The sequence below is a fragment of the Pleurodeles waltl genome, chromosome 2_1 (genome assembly GCF_031143425.1).
Source record: "Pleurodeles waltl isolate 20211129_DDA chromosome 2_1, aPleWal1.hap1.20221129, whole genome shotgun sequence".
In the NCBI taxonomy this organism is placed as follows: domain Eukaryota; kingdom Metazoa; phylum Chordata; class Amphibia; order Caudata; family Salamandridae; genus Pleurodeles; species Pleurodeles waltl.
In genome coordinates this window covers 39,865,196-39,883,922 of record NC_090438.1, presented here as the reverse complement: position 1 = coordinate 39,883,922, position 18,727 = coordinate 39,865,196, and the positions used below count along the sequence as shown (strand labels likewise).

The window sequence follows — 18,727 nt, the reverse complement described above, 5'->3', positions numbered from 1 at the left end:
ATGAGAGTGAGTATGATGCTTACCAATAGTAGGCAACAGGCAGGCTCCACGCCCCTTTTAGAGTTTTTTTAGATCGAGCGCGCAAGCACTGCTTTTCCGACGTGTTGGTATCTATCTGAGCTTTTAGCCGAGCCCACCGCACGCCCATCACTATCGCTGGTTCATGGGCTTGCCTTTCAAAAATCCTTTGTTATTATTGGTAAATGCTTTCCGTTTGGGGCAGTTTTGTTAACGCCGTGGACATCGACCCTGTTACATGGCTAATTGCACGATTGACGATATGTTTGAGTGCGAGCAAACAACTTTTTCCTTTTGTGTCTCGCAATGGATCTTGCGTTTGCTCGAGTTGGAGCTATTAGCATAGTAAATTCCTAACTGGACTTTTCTTTCCACGTAAATTGAAAATTAAAACTAAAACAGCTGACATAAGCGAGCCGATTTAAAGTGCCATGGCCGCCACGAGCACGAAGGAGAGACACAAAAGGAAAAAGAAGTCCGCTCGCAGTCAAACGCTTCGGCAAACGTGCAATTATCTATGTAAATGCAAGTAGAAGGCACACAAAAATCAGGGGAAAAAGCAAGATGAAAGCAGTGAGAACGAGGGAAAAGCAAGGAGAAGGCACACACAAAATAGGGGAAAAGGCAAGGAGAACATAGGAGCAAGCGCGATGCAGTGGCACGGGCAGAGCTGGGCCTGGGAGCCGCATACAGTACTATTGAGAAGCTTTGATCAGAGGGAGGAACCTACACAGGCTCCTTCCTCTCCTCCTGGAGCCTGGCCAATCAGCATGAACTGGGCTCGGGACCTCATCCGCTCAAGAGAGCCCCTTGGAGTGACCCAAGGGCCAGGACTCTTCACTGGTACTTTTCAGCCAACACATGCACCTTCGGCCCAGGTCCTGGGACACCACTTGCTAAACTTTCAAAGGTTCCACTCAGATTCACTTTGGACTGGGAGGGCCAGGATAAAACCACAAGCTGGCTTAAGACTGTTTTCATGCTCGGGTTCTGTGTTTCAGTCAGACACCAAGCCTAGCGCAATTAGCAATCAAACAGCTTCTTGCTCATGGTAGAGGAGATCTTTGAAAAAACAAGTTCTACTTCCTGTCTGTTGGCAACGGAGGAAATGGCTCCTTTCCTATAAGACCTTTGATGTATTTTGGTGCATGTTGGGCCTCTTCGCAAACTGCACAGCTCACAAGACAACAAGGCTTTGCAAAGCCAGTCTCAACTTTCAGTGGCGTCACTCAACTTTTTTGCTTTGCCAATGCTTTTTGCTGGTTTGCACTGAAAAAAAGAAAAAATGTGCTTGCTTGTGACTCCGAACAGCAGTGGCAAAAACAAAAAAGAGCTGCTGCAGTGTAAGAACATATGCACACATATGCAGCATGACATGGTGGCCATTTTTCTTGCCTTTGATTTATTCTCCATAGGTGATGCTCCACAATCTTGGAGAGGTAAATTGAACAAAGTGTGCACGAGGCACATCAAAGAGAAAGGAGCAGCCTGGTATAAAATGTTACTTGCTGGGCCCTTTAAGAAAGAAAAAAATATCAATACAGTATATTTATAGGCAAAAAAACACAACAGGGAGTGGGGAGAGCCAGAGAGAATCTTGTAGGGGACGGGGTGGAGCAATGGACGCGAGAGGAGGTGTGGGTGTTCATTCAATCAGTCAGCTGATTCATACAGCGCTGCTAATCACCCACAAGGGTATCCAGGCACTTGCACGGTGCGAAAGGCTCAGTCCAAGAGCCAGTTCTTGAGTGCTTTTTGGAATTCCAGTAAAGATGGGTGGTGCAGGCGGAGGTCGTTTCATGCCTTCGCTGTGATGTTGGAGAAGGAGTGCCCTCCGCTGGTACTTCTCTGGATGCGTGGGGTGTGGGCAACCAATAGGAAGGCAGAGTGGAGTTTTCTGGTCGGTTGGTGGAAAGCTGGCGGTGGTTGATGTAGGCTGGTCCCAGGTTGTGAAGGGCTTTGTACGAGTGGGTCAGTAGCTTGGATCTGCATCTCTTCACGTGGAGCCAGTGGAGTTGCTTGGGGTGGAGGAAGATGTGGGTCCACCCGGGAGGTCGGGATGAGTCTGGATGGCCTGTTGTCTGTTGAGGGGGTCGGTGGGTATACCGTAGTAGAGGGGGTTGCTGTGGTTGAGTCTGCATGTGATGATGACCTGTGTGGCTGTGCGTCTGATATTAGAACATTGGAAGTTGGCAGCTCCATTGAAAACAATGGAGTGCTGCGGGCTTTTACTGGCCGGTAAAAGCCCGCAGCGCCAACATTCCAATGGGCTTTGTTCACAGCAGCAGCTGTGAACAAAGCCTCACGGAGCCCGAGGGGATTCTAATCCCCTCGGGCTCCGTGAGCAATATGTTTTTTTTAAGAGAACATTCTGCCCTGTGTGGCAGAATGTTCTAATAGCCTTAGAACCTGCCGTAGCGGGCTCTACTGGCTATTAAAGGCCCTTTCCCTTGTTAAATGCCCGAGCCGAATAGCCGGTAGAGCCCGCTACGGCGGGTTCTAAGGCTATATTGGTGGGCAGCCACTAGAAGATCTTCTGTAGCACGGGCAGAGTGAAGAAGCAGGCTGAGGATGCTGAGCTGAACTGGAATTTAATGGTTCGGTTGCTGTTGAGGATGATGGCGAAGTTTGTTGCGTGATCGGACAGGGAGGGTGCAGGTCCTAGTGCTGCAGGCCACCAGGAATCGTTCCAGGTAGTGGAGTTTTTCCCAGTGATCAGGACTTCTGTTTTGTTGGTGTTAAGCTTCAGGCAGTTCTGTCTCATCCAGTCAGTGACTCACGCCATGCAGCTGTGGAATCTGGCTCTGGTGGCGGGGTCCCTGGAGAGGATAAGTTGAGTGTTGTCTGCGTGTAAGATGATGTTGAGATCGTAGGATCTGATGATGTTGCCCAAGGTCGTCATGTAGGTGTTGAAGACGGTCGTCATGTAGGTGGGCTGAGGGTTGAGCACTGAGGGACCCCACAGATAATGTTCTTAGGTTTGGAGGTGAATGAAGGTAGGTGGACTTTCTGGATTTTTCCCATGAGTAAGGAAGCAATCCATCTGAGTTACCAGTGTTGTGTAGCCTGGTGGTCAGCGTGTGGTGGGATATCGTGTCAACCACTGTGAGAGGTCGAGGAGGATAAGACCGTTGTTTCAGTTGAGGTGGGTGGTGAGTTGTTTGTTGATGGCCTTTTCCAGTACTTTGGCCGGACAGGGGTGTAAGGCAATGGTTCGGTAGTTCTTGAGTTTGCTTGGGTCAAAATATGGTTTCTTAAGTAAGGGTTTGATCTCTGTATGCTTCTAGTTTTCTGGGAACGAGGATGTGGTTATGAAGGTGTTGAGCAGGGAGGTGAGTTCTTGACTGGTTTTGTCTTTTCTGAGGTTGAAGATGTGGTGTGGGCAGGGGTCATTCAGTGCTCCTGAGTGGATGGAGTTCACGAGGGTGGCGGTCTCCTAGGTGGTGATGGTGGTCCAGGTGGTTAGGTGGGTTTCTGTGCCGTAAGTGGTGGGGCAGTGTGAGTTGAGGAAGTCGTTGGGCTTGGGCTGGGGTTGGAAGTTCTTGCAGATGATGGAGATCTTGTCTGGAAGTAGGCTGCAAGGTTGTTGCATAGCTCCTGTGAGGGAGTGATGTTGTTATCTGTGGCATTGGAGAACTCCCTGATGATGTTGAAGAGTTCTTTGGTGTGGTTGGAGCTGGAGTCAATGCAGGTGGCTAATGCCTCTCTCTTCTTCTCCCTTAGAAACCAATGATAGAGGTTTAGGGAGGTCTTGAAGGCGGTTCTGTCGGTTGTATCCTTGGAGGAGCGCCATCTTCTTTTCTACTGTTTGCAGGTGCATTTGGCTGTCCTGTGTTCTTCAGTGTACTAACCGGGCTGTTTGGAGGACCTTTTGTGGTGGTTGCCCGTGATGTATGCGACGTTTTTCGCACAGTTGGTGATCCATGCATTGAAGTTCTTGACTCCCTGGTCAAGGGAGGTGGCGGGGTTGGGGTTGGATTGGTTGAGAGTGGTGGTCTATTGTGTCTCGGTTATTTTTCCCTGGCTGCAGTGGGGGTCTCTCTCTCTGATGCGGCTAGTGGTCGATGTGCTGGCGATGTTGAAATGGATGATAAAGTGTTCCGTCCAGGTGAGTTCGGTGACGCTGCTGTATGTGACTTGGTAGCCCGAGGTGAATCTGGGGCCCAGCATGTGTCCTGTGGTGTGTGTAGGGCCGTGGCCAAGTTAGGTGAGTCCTATGTTGCTCAAGCATTTAGGAAGGTTGGTGGTGTTGTGGTTCTGTGGTCTTCAAGTTAGAAATTGAGGTGGCTGAGGCAGATATAGTCATTGAAGTCGATGATGAGGGGTGCAATGACACCTGTGATGGAGCTGCAGAAGCTGGGGTGAGGACCCAGTGGCAGTAGGTGAGAGTGCCTCTCATGGTCGACTTGCCATTGGGTTGGAGTCTGAAATTGAGGTGCTCCATGGTTGGGGTGAGAGCATCTGTGGTGGTGGTGCATTGAATTTTTTCTGTGGATAATGAGGATTCCTCCTCTGGGTTTGTCGGTGCAGTCCCTGTGGATGATTTTTTAACCTTCTGGTACTGCTGTGGCAATGTTGGGGAACTGTGTTTCGGTGAGGAAGGCAACGTCAGATGCTAGACCGGAGATGAGGTCCCAAATCTCGATGGCGTGTTTGCAAAGAGAGTGGGTGTTGAAGAGGATGCGTGCGCGCTGGTGGTGGGGTGCTGCGTCTGTGTGGGGGGAGCTGAGTGCCGCTGTGGCATGGTGGGTGGTCTGTGTGGTGCCAGCGGGGGGAATAGGCTGGTGAATTTGTTGAGGCAGGTGGAGCTGCATTGGGCCTTCGGGAAGCTTGGCGACACGCGAAAGCAAAGGTTGCTGTTGTGTCCAGTGTTCAGAGTGTGGAGTGCGTCGGCGGGGTAGCTGTGGGAAGGAGCAGACCCAGGGGCCCTGGCACTTTGCGCAGTCTGGGCGTGGACAGGCACACAGTGGGTGTTGAAATTTGTTTTTTTTCTTTAAAACAATTCTGGATGGTCAATGTGTTAAAGCACAGGCAAGCTAGGTGTCTGGGGGAAGGAGCAACACAGAAAGTGCAGGGGGCAGGAATAATAGGGGGGAAGCAGCACACAAAATACAGAAGAAGTAAACACCTGCACTCCCATGGAGCGCTGAAAGACAAAGAAAAAAATAATTCCCTTGAATATGAGCAGTGAGAGGATACAAGTAATCCACTCAAAAGGATGGTAAAGAAACTATACTCCAAAGGAGGAGGAGCGTCAAACCAGCCCGCTCAGGCCAATCCCGGCGCCGCTTGTAGGAGGCTGGACTGGCTTGTAGTGAGTACCAAGGGGTACTTGCACCTTGCACCAGGCCCAGTGATCCCTTATTAGTGTATAGGGTGTCTAGCAGCTTAGGCTGATAGATAATGGTAGCTTAGCAGAGCAGCTCAGGCTGAACTAGGAGACGTGTGAAGCTACTACAGTACCACTTAGTGTCATATGCACAATATCATAAGAAAACACAATACACAGTTATACTAAAAATAAAGGTACTTTATTTTTATGACAATATGCCAAAGTATCTTAGAGTGTACCCTCAGTGAGAGGATAGGAAATATACACAAGATATATATACACAATAGCAAAAATATGCAGTATAGTCTTAGAAAACAGTGCAAACAATGTATAGTTACAATAGGATGCAATGGGGAAACATAGGGATAGGGGCAACACAAACCATATACTCCAGAAGTGGAATGCGAACCACGAATGGACCCCAAACCTATGTGACCTTGTAGAGGGTCGCTGGGACTATTAGAAAATAGTGAGAGTTAGAAAAATAACCCTCCCCAAGACCCTGAAAAGTGAGTGCAAAGTGCACTAAAGTTCCCCTAAGGACAAAATAGTCGTGTTAGAGGGAAAATGCAAGGAAAACACAAATCAGCAATGCAACAACGATGGATTCCTGACTGAGGGTACTTGTGGAACAAGGGGACCAAGTCCAAAAGTCACAAGCAACTCGGAGATGGGCAGATGCCCAAGAAATGCCAGCGGTTGGTGCAAAGAAGCTCTTACTAGGCTGAAGAACTGTGAATACTGCAGGAACGACAAGGGCTAGAGACTTCCCCTTTGGAGGAAGGATCCCCCACGCCTTGGAGAGTCGTGCAGAAGTGTTTTCCCGCCGGATGGACGCCAACAAGCCTTGCTACACGCAAATCGTGCGTTTGGCGTTTTTGGACGCTGCTGGGGCCCAGGAGGGACCAGGAGGTTGCAAATTGGACCTGAAGAGAGAGGGGACGTCGAGCAAGACAAAGAGCCCTCACTGAAGCAGGTAGCACCCGGAGAAGTGCCAGAAACAGGCACTACGAGGATGCGTGAAACGGTGCTCACCGAAGTTGCACAAAGGAGTCCCACGTCGCCGGAGACCAACTTAGAAAGTCGTGCAATGCAGGTTAGAGTGCCGTGGACCCAGGCTTGGCTGTGCACAAAGGATTTCCGCCGGAAGTGCACAGGGGCCGGAGTAGCTTGCAAAGTCGCGGTTCCCAGCAATGCAGCCCAGCGAGGTGAGGCAAGGACTTACCTCCACCAAACTTGGGCTGAAGAGTCACTGGACTGTGGGGGTCACTTGGACGGTGTCGCTGGATTCGAGGGACCTCGCTCGTCGTGCTGAGAGGAGACCCAAGGGACCGGAAATGCAGCTTTTTGGTGCCTGCGGTTGCAGGGGGAAGATTCCGTCGACCCACGGGAGATTTCTTCGGAGCTTCTGGTGCAGAGAGGAGGCAGACTACCCCCACAGCATGCACAAGCAGGAAAACAGTCGAGAAGGCGGCAGGATCAGCGTTACAGAGTTGCAGTAGTCATCTTTGCTACTATGTTGCAGGTTTGCAGGCTTCCAGCGCGGTCAGCGGTCGATTCCTTATCAGAAGGTGAAGAGGGAGATGCAGAGGAACTCGGCTGAGCTCATGCATTCGTTATCTAGAGTTTCCCCAGAGACAGAGACCCTAAATAGCCAGAAAAGAGGGTTTGGCTACCTAGGAGAGAGGATAGGCTACTAACACCTGAAGGAGCCTATCAGCAGGAGTCTCTGACGTCACCTGGTGGCACTGGCCACTCAGAGCAGTCCAGTGTGCCAGCAGCACCTCTGTTTCCAAGATGGCAGAGGTCTGGAGCACACTGGAGGAGCTCTGGACACCTCCCAGGGGAGGTGCAGGTCAGGGGAGTGGTCACTCCCCTTTCCTTTGTCCAGTTTCGCGCCAGAGCAGGGGCTAAGGGGTCCCTGAACCGGTGTAGACTGGCTTATGCAGAATTGGGCACCTCTGTGCCCAACAAAGCATTTCCAGAGGCTGGGGGAGGCTACTCCTCCCCTGCCTTCACACCATTTTCCAAAGGGAGAGGGTGTCACACCCTCTCTCAGAGGAAGTTCTTTGTTCTGCCATCCTGGGCCAGGCCTGGCTGGACCCCAGGAGGGCAGATGCCTGTCTGAGGGGTTGGCAGCAGCAGCAGCTGCAGTGAAACCCCAGGAAGGGCAGTTTGGCAGTACCAGGGTCTGTGCTACAGACCACTGGGATCATGGGATTGTGCCAACTATGCCAGGATGGCATAGAGGGGGCAATTCCATGATCATAGACATGTTACATGGCCATATTCGGAGTTACCATTGTGAAGCTACATATAGGTAGTGACCTATATGTAGTGCACGCGTGTAATGGTGTCCCCGCACTCACAAAGTTCAGGGAATTGGCTCTGAACAATGTGGGGGCACCTTGGCTAGTGCCAGGGTGCCCTCACACTAAGTAACTTTGCACCTAACATTTACCAGGTAAAGGTTAGACATATAGGTGACTTATAAGTTACTTAAGTGCAGTGTAAAATGGCTGTGAAATAACGTGGACGTTATTTCACTCAGGCTGCAGTGGCAGGCCTGTGTAAGAATTGTCAGAGCTCCCTATGGGTGGCAAAAGAAATGCTGCAGCCCATAGGGATCTCCTGGAACCCCAATACCCTGGGTACCTCAGTACCATATACTAGGGAATTATAAGGGTGTTCCAGTAAGCCAATGTAAATTGGTAAAAATGGTCACTAGCCTGTTAGTGACAATTTGAAAGTAATGAGAGAGCATAACCACTGAGGTTCTGGTTAGCAGAGCCTCAGTGAGACAGTTAGGCACCACACAGGGAACATATACATGCACACCTATGAGCACTGGGGCCCTGTGTGACAGGGTCCCAGTGACACATACATATAGGCCACAAACCTATGAGCACTGGGGTCCTGACCAGCAGGACCCCAGTGACACATAACAAACATACTGAAAACCTAGTGTTTTCACTATGAGCACTGAGGCCTGGCTATCAGGATCCCAGTGAGACAGTGAAAACAGTGACAAACACCCTGACATACACTCACAAACAGGCCAAAAGTGGGGGTAACAAGGCTAGAAAGAGGCTACCTTCTCACACCGCTCTCATGCTTGGTGTAGCATGAGAGCAGGATCTGGATTGGGAGCCTGTGCTCCAGTGACTGCCGGGAAGGAGGGAGCGACAGAGGCAGTCGGGTGCGGCAGGCAGGGAGGTTGTTTTTTATTAGTTTTACCACCCTCCCCCTCCGTAAACACCCCCCACCCACCCCACCACCCTTGATTTAAACATGAAGCTACTTCTAAAAGGCCAATGCTGGGACTACATGAGGTTAACTGTCAGCGGCGCCTTCTGATGACGCAGCGAACAGCAGCACCGCGGACATGCGCAGAAGCGAAATGGTGACAGCCACCTGGAAGAGGAGAGAATATGTAATTATTCCAGAAATAACACAGGAAATCTGGAACAAAGGTCAGTGCAGCTCAACATGAGAAGGTGGCAATTGCCACACTGCGCTTCTTGAATGGGGCAATAGTGTTATCTTCAACTACCAGCGCTACGAACAGGCAATCACCACAACAGCACAGCAAGCGCTATATCAGCCCTGCTAAGTTTCTCAGGTCCATGTGTGATGTGCTGCTCCGTTCAGTGTTTTTTCTTTGAATTCTGGGACTTGTAGTCTTGTTTCTTGAATTATAAAACAGGACTACAAGTCCCAGAGTTCAAAAGAAAAAACCTAGACTGGAGCAGCATATCACGTATGGGAAACTTAGCAGCTATGCTACATGAAAAGTGAACTATTAACATCATTATCGAAGGAACCCTTATACTAGTAACAACATGTTAGATGGACCAAAGTGCTGTGTGTAAAACTTATACAGAATGATAGCAGTTTGTTTAACACGCTGGGTGGCTTTCCACCGGACTCTTCAGTAGGGATAGAAACTGATTCCTGGCATGTGACACATGTCAGTCCGACTCTGGCACGTGTGTGACACGTGACAGAACACACAGGCGCACAGAGATCTCTACAGCAGACGCATGAATCCACTGCGATGTCTGCTAGGGGGAGCTAAGACGTGAGGCCCCTGCAGCGCCCCACAGACCACGTCAAAGTGGGCACAGCTAGGCTTGGCAAGAGCATGGGTGTCATCTGGGCACAGACACTCCATCCTCCAGTCTCTGCCCCCACTGCAGCAAAGAGCACCCAGATGGAAGAAGAGGGGTGCACACAGACAGGGGTGGTGCTGCTCACAAAACCATCACAAGTGTTAGGCACTTCCCTTCCCCGAGAACACTCCCACCAACTTCCTTCTGGGCCCTTCCTCCCTCTCTCTGCAGCCAAGCTGTGCTCCCTGGCTCTATGAACCCCCTTTACATACAGACAGATAGATGGGCCAGGCACTCAGTGGGGTGTGAGGGGCACAGGGCAGAACTGGACACCCACAGGGGACGAGGGAAGACACCCAGACTGGGGGTGAGGAGATGGATGAGCATACGCACTTGCTTAGTCGATCACACACCTCCACTGCAGCGAACTAATGCTTCATCATCGTGCGTTGCAACACAAGCACTTCATCACCGTTGCAACACAAGCACTTCATCACCGTGCATTGCAACGCAAGCACTTCATCACCGTGCGTTGCAACACAAGCACTTCATCCACTTCATCACCGTGCACTGCAACACACGCACCTCATCACCATGCATTGCAACACAAGCACTTTACCACCGTGCATTGCAACACAAGCACTTCATCACCGTGGGTTGCAACACAAGCACTTCATCACCGTGCATTGCAATGCAAGCACTTCATCACCGTGCGTTGCAACACAAGCACTTCATCACCGTGCGTTGCAACACAACCACCTCATCACCGTGCATTGCAATGCAAGCACTTCATCACCGTGCATTGCAACACAAGCACTTCATCAGCATGCATTGCAACACAAGCACTTCATCACCATGCACTGCAACACACGCACCTCATCACCATGCATTGCAACACAAGCACTTTACCACCGTGCATTGCAACACAAGCACCTCATCACCATGCATTGCACTGGAAACACTTCATCACCGTGCATTGCAGCACAAGCACTTCATCAGCGTGTGTTGCAACACAAGCACCTCATCACCATGCATTGCAACACAAGCACTTTACCACCGTGCATTGCAACACAAGCACTTCATCACCATGCATTGCAATTGAAACACTTCATCACCGTGCATTGCAACACAAGCACTTCATCACCATGCATTGCAATTCAAACACTTCATCATCGTGCATTGCAATGGAAACAGTTCATCACCGTGCATTGCAACACAAGCACTTCACCACCGTGCATTGCAACACAAGCACTTCATCACCATGCATTGCAATTGAAACACTTCATCACCGTGCATTGCAATGGAAACACTTCATCACCGTGCATTGCAACAGAAATACTTCCTCACCGCCCATTGCAACGCAGTCACTTCATCAACATGCATTGCAATGCAAGCACTTCATCACCGTGCATTTCAACGCAAGCACCTCATCATCATGCATTGCAATGGAAACACTTCATCACTGTGCATTGCATTGGAAACTACCTGTGCATTTCAATGCAACTGTGCATCACTATGCATTGCAGTGGAAGCACTTCATCACTGTGCATTACAATGCAATTACCTCATCACCATCCTTTGCAATGGACACACTTCATCAGCGAGCTTTCCAGTGGAAACACTTCATCACCATGCATTACAATGGAAACACTTCATCACCAAGAATTGCAATGCCAGCACTTCATCAGCATGAATTGTAGTGGAAACACTTCATCAGCATGCATTGCAGTGGAAACACTTCGTCAGCATGCATTGCAGTGGAAACACTTCCTCAGCATGCATTGCAGTGCAAGCACTTCCTCGGCATGCATTGCAATTGAAATACTTAATCACTGTGCATTGCAATGCAACCACTTCAATACTGTGCATTGCCAAAGAAACACTTCATCACCGAGCATTCCAGAAGAAACACTTCATCACCATGCATTGCAATGGAAACACTTCATCACCATGCATTGCAATGCAAGCACTTCATCAGCATGAATTGTAGCGGAAAGACTTCATCAGCATGCATTGCAGTGCAAGTACTTCATTAGCATGCATTGCAATGGAAATACTTCATCACTGTAAATTCCAATGGACGCACTTCATCACCGTGCATTGCAGTGAAAGCAGTTAATCACTGTGCTTTGCAATGGAAACACTTCAACACCCTGCATTGCAATGGAAACACTTCATCACTGTGCATTGCAATGGAAGTACTTCACCACCATGCATTGCAAAGCAAGCACTTCTTCAGCATGCATTGCAGTGGACACACTTCATCTGCATGCATTGTAGTGCAAACACTTCATCAGCATGCATTGCAATGGAAATACTTCATCACATTGCATTGCAATGCAAGCCCTTCATTACTGTGCACTGCAATGGAAGCACTTCATCACCATGTATTGAAACAGAAACACTTCATCACCGTGCATTGCAGCACAAGCACTTCATCACCGTGTATTGCAACACAAGCACCTCATCACCATTCATTGTAACACAAGCACTTTACCACCATGCATTGCAATTGAAACACTTCATCACCGTGCATTGCAACACAAGCACTTCATCACCATGCATTGCAATTCAAACACTTCATCATTGTGCATTGCAATGGAAACACTTCATCACCGTGCATTGCAACACAAGCACTTCACCACCATGCATTGCAACACAAGCACTTCATCACCATGCATTGCAATTGAAACACTTCATCACCGTGCATTGCAATGGAAACACTTCATCACCGTGCATTGCAACGGAAATACTTCCTCACCGCCCATTGCAACACAGTCACTTCATCAACATGCATTGCAATGCAAGCACTTCATCACCGTGCATTTCAACGCAAGCACTTCATCACCGTGTATTGCAACACAAGCACCTCATCACCATTCATTGCAACACAAGCACTTTACCACCATGCATTGCAATTGAAACACTTCATCACCGTGCATTGCAACACAAGCACTTCATCACCATGCATTGCAATTCAAACACTTCATCATTGTGCATTGCAATGGAAACACTTCATCACCGTGCATTGCAACACAAGCACTTCACCACCGTGCATTGCAACACAAGCACTTCATCACCATGCATTGCAATTGAAACACTTCATCACCGTGCATTGCAATGGAAACACTTCATCACCGTGCATTGCAACGGAAATACTTCCTCACCGCCCATTGCAACGCAGTCACTTCATCAACATGCATTGCAATGCAAGCACTTCATCACCGTGCATTTCAACGCAAGCACCTCATCATCATGCATTGCAAAGGAAACACTTCATCACCGTGCATTGCATTGGAGACTACCTGTGCATTGCAATGCAACTGTGCATCACCATGCATTGCAGTGGAAGCACTTCATCACTGTGCATTGCAATGCAATGACCTCATCACCATCCTTTGCAATGGACACACTTCATCAGCGAGCTTTCCAGTGTAAACACTTCATCACCATGCATTGCAATGGAAACACTTCATCACCATGCATTGCAATGCCAGCACTTCATCAGCATGAATTGTAGCGGAAACACTTCATCAGCATGCATTGCAGTGGAAACACTTCGTCAGCATGCATTGCAGTGGAAACACTTCCTCAGCATGCATTGCAGTGCAAGCACTTCCTTGGCATGCATTGCAATTGAAATACTTAATCACTGTGCATTGCAATGCAACCACTTCAATACTGTGCATTGCCAAAGAAACACTTCATCACCGAGCATTCCAGTAGAAACACTTCATCACCATGCATTGCAATGCAAGCACTTCATCAGCATGAATTGTAGCGGAAAGACTTCATCAGCATGCATTGCAGTGCAAGTACTTCATTAGCATGCATTGCAATGGAAATACTTCATCACTGTAAATTCCAATGGACGCACTTCATCACCGTGCATTGCAGTGAAAGCAGTAAATCACTGTGCTTTGCAATGGAAACACTTCAACACCCTGCATTGCAATGGAAACACTTCATCACTGTGCATTGCAATGGAAGTACTTCACCACCATGCATTGCAAGGCAAGCACTTCTTCAGCATGCATTGCAGTGGACACACTTCATCTGCATGCATTGTAGTGCAAACACTTCATCAGCATGCATTGCAAATACTTAATCACATTGCATTGCAATGCAAGCCCTTCATTACTGTGCACTGCAATGGAAGCACTTCATCACCATGTATTGAAATAGAAACACTTCATCACTGTGCGTTGCAATGCAAGCCCCTTTTCACCATGCATTGCAATGGAAGAACTTAATTCCCATGCACTGAAGTGGAAACACTGCTTCACCTTGCATTGCAATGGAAATACTTCATCACTGTGCATTGCAATGGAAGCACTTCATCACTGTGCATTGCAATGCAAGCGCTTCATCACTGTTCATTGCAATGGAAACACTTCATCACCAGGCATTGCAATGGAAGCACTTCAACACCGTGCATTGCAATGGAAACACTTTATGACCATGCATTGCAGTGGAAGCACTTCATCGCCATGTATGTAAATGGAAGCACTTTATCACCATGCATTACAATGGAAGGACTTCATCGTCGTGCATTTCAATGGAAGCACTTTGTCACCATGTATGTAAATGGAAGCACTTCATCACCGTGCATTACACTGAAAGCACTTTGTCACCATGTATGTAAATGGAAGCACTTCATCATCATGTATGAAAATGGAAGCACTTCATCACCATGCCTTGCAATGGAAACACTTTATCACCATGCATTCCAATGGAAGCACTTCATCACCAGGAATTGCATTAGAAGGGCTTCTTTCGCAGTGTAAGGATATGTAGGGAAATGAAAGCAATTTGTAATGAGCCCACCAACTACTTCCTGTCCAGAGTTTATTTCCTGAAAGGTACACTACCTTGGTTTCCTCCCAATGACACTATCGTGGCTCTCACCACTGGCGGCACCCACAGGGCAGGACCTGCAACATGTGCTGCACCATTTCAAGGCAAGGTCACAGGCAGGCAAGCCACATGAAACACACACTGAAGTCAAGCTAGCCTGGCTGATGAAGGGTGATACCCTGAAACCGGTCCCAGGATGCTTGTTTCCAGTCCAGTGAGGACCTGGCTTGGCAGTTCGGGCTGGACTGTTCCCATAGGGAAAAGGGTCAAGACTGATTTGCATATAGGCTGGCTCCAAACTGGAACGGCATGGGCAGCAAACAAACGATGGATTTAGGCCCAGATCTCTGTACTGGGGGTGAATGTTTGACATTGTTCAGCATCCCGTCCATAACACAGGCCTCCAGCGGAGGATGGACCCTGGCAGAGGGGTGCCAGAACATTGTCTTCTCAGTGTCTCTCCTGCTCATGTTGTTATGAGAAACAATGTATTTTCTGCATGCCGGGTTCTTTTCCAAGGAGAGATAAGAAGTGATAAGGAGAGATAATGTTAGTCCATTACCAGTCAGATATTCCGATTTGCATTAGAAATGTGGTGTCTGCCCTTTTACCCACAGGACTGTTTAACCCTCAAGAAAAGATTAAAAAAGTGAGGAACAAACATTTATTTTGTATTTCACAAGTCTGCTAAGTTCACTATGACGCAGCATCCTTTCCTTGCTTTTCAGCCAACAGCATATTGCACTGCAGTTTCGCTTTTACACTTTATGGGTTCAGAGTCCCAGGATACAAAGTGCTGTTGGTTAAAATACGAGAACTGGCTGAGGGTGTAATGCAAGAGATGGGGCCGTGTATGAGGTGTGTTTTAAAATGTTACAAAGTTTCATAAAGCCAAAACTAGACTCTGCTTGCATATTGGGTGGGGGCTCGCACTTCCATTCAATTCATGCATTGAAAAACCAGCATTGGCAATGCAAATTGTTAAGTTGTTTGTGTAGTGGAAAGTTTTAAACCGAACTTCACAACTCAACAAAGGCACAACATGGACAGCAGTGACACAGACTTCCCTAATGCAAAGAATAAGTAAATAGCAGGTGGTATTAGCACAGGTACAACATGAGTAGCTAAAACACTTGAGTGAGTGAGAGGAGTTACCCACTTGTACAATCTCCGTAAACATGTGAAATACACAATACACCAGGAGTACAGAGTCAAACATCAAACAGAACTGGTAACCACTCATGTACTCCTATAGGATGATGAAACTCCACTTACCCACTGTGGCATGGTTTATCAGTGGATTCCACATCTAGCACTGTAAACGTCCAAGAGTACGACTGCTCCCTGGTTGTACAGTTTCTTAGTTATGGGTTTCCTAGTTTTGGCAAGGTTATGTCCTGAATGTCAACATTTATCCCTTGTTAAACTTGCAGACCTAGATTAAAATTGTGTGTGGGTGACCTAAAACTTGTTTTTACAGGTGTCCATCTGCTGAAGATAAAACATTCAGGGTAGAGCAACGGGCTCTGCTTCATTTTTCTGTCAACATGTTTCGGTGCTCGAATATTGCCCCCATCAGGACAGGACCTTCCTCAGGACAACAGGTATCTAATAGCAAATATTGTTGAGGACTTCTTGTTCATAGGACATCCAATGCAGGTGAACTGTATATTCCCTTCATAAGCAATGGAAGCACCTTCATCCAGCAGTGGAAGTAAGGCTTCTTCATGGAACAGGTACACTTTGAGCAGAAACCGCACAAGGCTCGCCCCTTATCGGAGGACAGATAAAGGTACGGCAGCACAAGCTTTGCCCATCACAGGACACATGCAGATCGGACAGCAGCAGTGCAAGCTTTGTATCATCGCAGAACAGTCAAGCTTCCCTCTTACAGAAGGCAGGACGTGCAATCCAACTGATGCGGCAGGTGAGGCTGGGACAAGCTGTCGTCGCTCACAGAACTCGTACAAAGCATCAGCAAGGCCACTGGAATTACGCAATTGTGCGGCTGTGGCGATTTGCGCATAATTAGAGATTTGCTGTATTTGCCACATAATCTATCATCTGCCGCATAATCTGCAGATTTTAACAAAAGAATCGTTTCCAGCTCAAACGGTTCAAAACTTACTGAAAATGCATTGACTTGTTGTTGCTTGCTGGAAGGCCCTTTGCAAAGCAGGGCTGCTCACCTTTCAGTTCCTTATTGTTATATCTGGGTGTTAAATTGGCACTAATGGGGTGCAACCAGGGCCCAGACAATGTTACCAAGTTTTAAAATGACCGAATAATGAAGAACTACCACACCAAAATGTTCCGCAGTAAGCCGCATAATTTGTTTTTTCTTGCCACATAATTTACTCATCCCTGTCACATAATTTGGACCTCTTCTGCCGCATAATTCCAGTGGCCATGGACGTCAGGTTAGATACAGGTCTCTGGCGTGGGTGGTTACCTCACTGAATGTGATCTCCAAGTGGATGAGTGAGTGAATATGCCATGTTCTGAGGTGATGAATCCCCCTCAGCATCCTGAAAGTCCCACTGATTGAGAAGTAGCTCTTTCCTCGTAGGCCTTTGTTATTTGCAGCGGCCTCGCCACCGCTGTGCCCTATACAGGCACCCTGGTGGCCACCGCTTCCAAAAGGGTCTGAATGCGCGTGCACCAGGCACTGCAATCCCAGCCTCGGCGCTGCACCTCTTCAAAATGTTGAGGGCCACCAGTGGCACTCACCAAAAACCGAGTTAGGCCAGGATGTGAGAACCAGAGGATGGAGCCACAAATCTAAATAAATGGCCGGGGCTCGCTTTACATGGAGGAAGATCCAAAAACAAAGGGGGTGGGGGGAGTCAATAGCTCCCTGAAGCCTCTTAGCAGCTGCATGCTATCAGAGCCACGGATACCTCTGCGCGGGACTCGGGTGGGCACCGAAAGAAGGACACGCAGTGTAGCCACTGCGGGCAGGTTTCGGTGCCACCCGAGCAGTAAACTCTTGGAGGGTCTTCGAGGCGCGTACCTCGTCACTACAAAGCTCGGAACAAAGTCACAACATAGTCATGAAGGCTTTAGCACAACCACAGCTTTTACAACCACAGATTTTACAAGACTGGCATGAGAGGGATGGAGGGAGAGAGGAGAGGAGAGAGGAGACTAGAGAGGAGGGGAGAGGAAAGGGGAGACGAGAGAGGAGAGATGAGAGGAAAGAACGGCCTCATAGACCTGGAGAGACAGAGGTCTGACACTGACAGACATCCTTCAGACACAGACCCCCTCTGACCTGAAGGCGTCTGGGTGGCTCTGGTGATGCCAAGCTGCAGAGATGCCAGGCAGAGGATGAAACACAGCCACGTTCTGCCCTCTTGCCAGCTCGCCAGGGGGCGAGCCGCGTGCGTCCTCGTGCCAACGGTGCGCCCAGCTGTGCCCGCAGCGCACGGAGCCATATCTGGGGCGGGGGTGTTCAGGGGCACATCACCAACCAGGGGGCGCCTCGCTGTGCAAATGGCACCTGACCCTCGTCAGGCGCCCCTCGCCCTTCAGAGCGCACCTGAGCCGTGACAGGCGCACTTCTTCGCCCAGGAGGGCACCTGAGCCGTGCTAGGGGTCCTCTCCCGTGCCAGCCAGGGCCACCTCACCCTGCAGCGGGCTCCTCTCCGGATTCTGGCACCCCGACAGACTGGCAGAGCTGGCTGTGGCACCATGCGGAAGCGCTATCAGATGTGAGCAGTTCCCTCTCTGCGCACAGTGCGGGCCCTGTCAACCTTCCGGTGTGAACGCTTCCTGAGCTGGAAACCCCCCACCCACAGGGCCCCCGCAGGGGACGGAAGAGGCCTGCGAGGCTCACTTCTGCCAGGGCTATCAGGTAAACATCTATGAGACAGATCGTCCCCTCTATCGTTTCCTGTCCACCACAACACGATTGTTAAAATAACTATCAAATCTGAGAGTGAATGAAGCCCTCCTTCGGGCACTCATTCGTACTCCGGGGGACCACATGGGCTCTTGTGCATGAAGTTTGGGTACTTCGCCTTCCTAAGTCTAGACACCTGTTTTACACCCCGCGCACACTGCCACGTGCAGGAGCGAAAGTGTGCGAACACTGAGCGCCGTCCGCCCAAGATCACACGGCGGCACAGAGTGTTGCCCCTAGATAGTGGCGAGGAGTCTTCACATGGCACCTTCTCTGGGCACTGCCACGTGTGTGAGGCACGAGGTCGGACACGGAAGCGTGGTGGTGCCAGGACTCTGCATACCAAGGGGCTCTTCTCGGTAAAGTGCGCTGGGGACCAAGGTGCCACCTCACCCCGTCTCCTTTCTATGCAGTTCTTGCAATGGATTTCTCAGGTCTCTGGAGCAAACAAGGGCCTTATTTAGAGTTTGGCAGACCGGACACCCGCCGTAGGCTGTGATGCAC

The 18,727-nt window shown here is 49.2% G+C and overlaps 1 protein-coding gene across 1 annotated transcript in view; it reads right to left on the bottom strand.

The window, feature by feature from the left end:
- The window catches only part of IL2RG (interleukin 2 receptor subunit gamma), a 118,902-nt gene extending 100,836 nt beyond the window's left edge, over positions 1 to 18,066 (bottom strand). The window contains exon 1 of the mRNA XM_069209387.1: positions 17,594 to 18,066. Within this exon, the coding sequence (XP_069065488.1) occupies positions 17,594 to 17,756 (163 nt within the window). The 5' untranslated portion in view covers positions 17,757 to 18,066. The remainder of the gene's footprint in view (positions 1 to 17,593) is intronic.
- Positions 18,067 to 18,727: the final 661 nt, after the last annotated feature.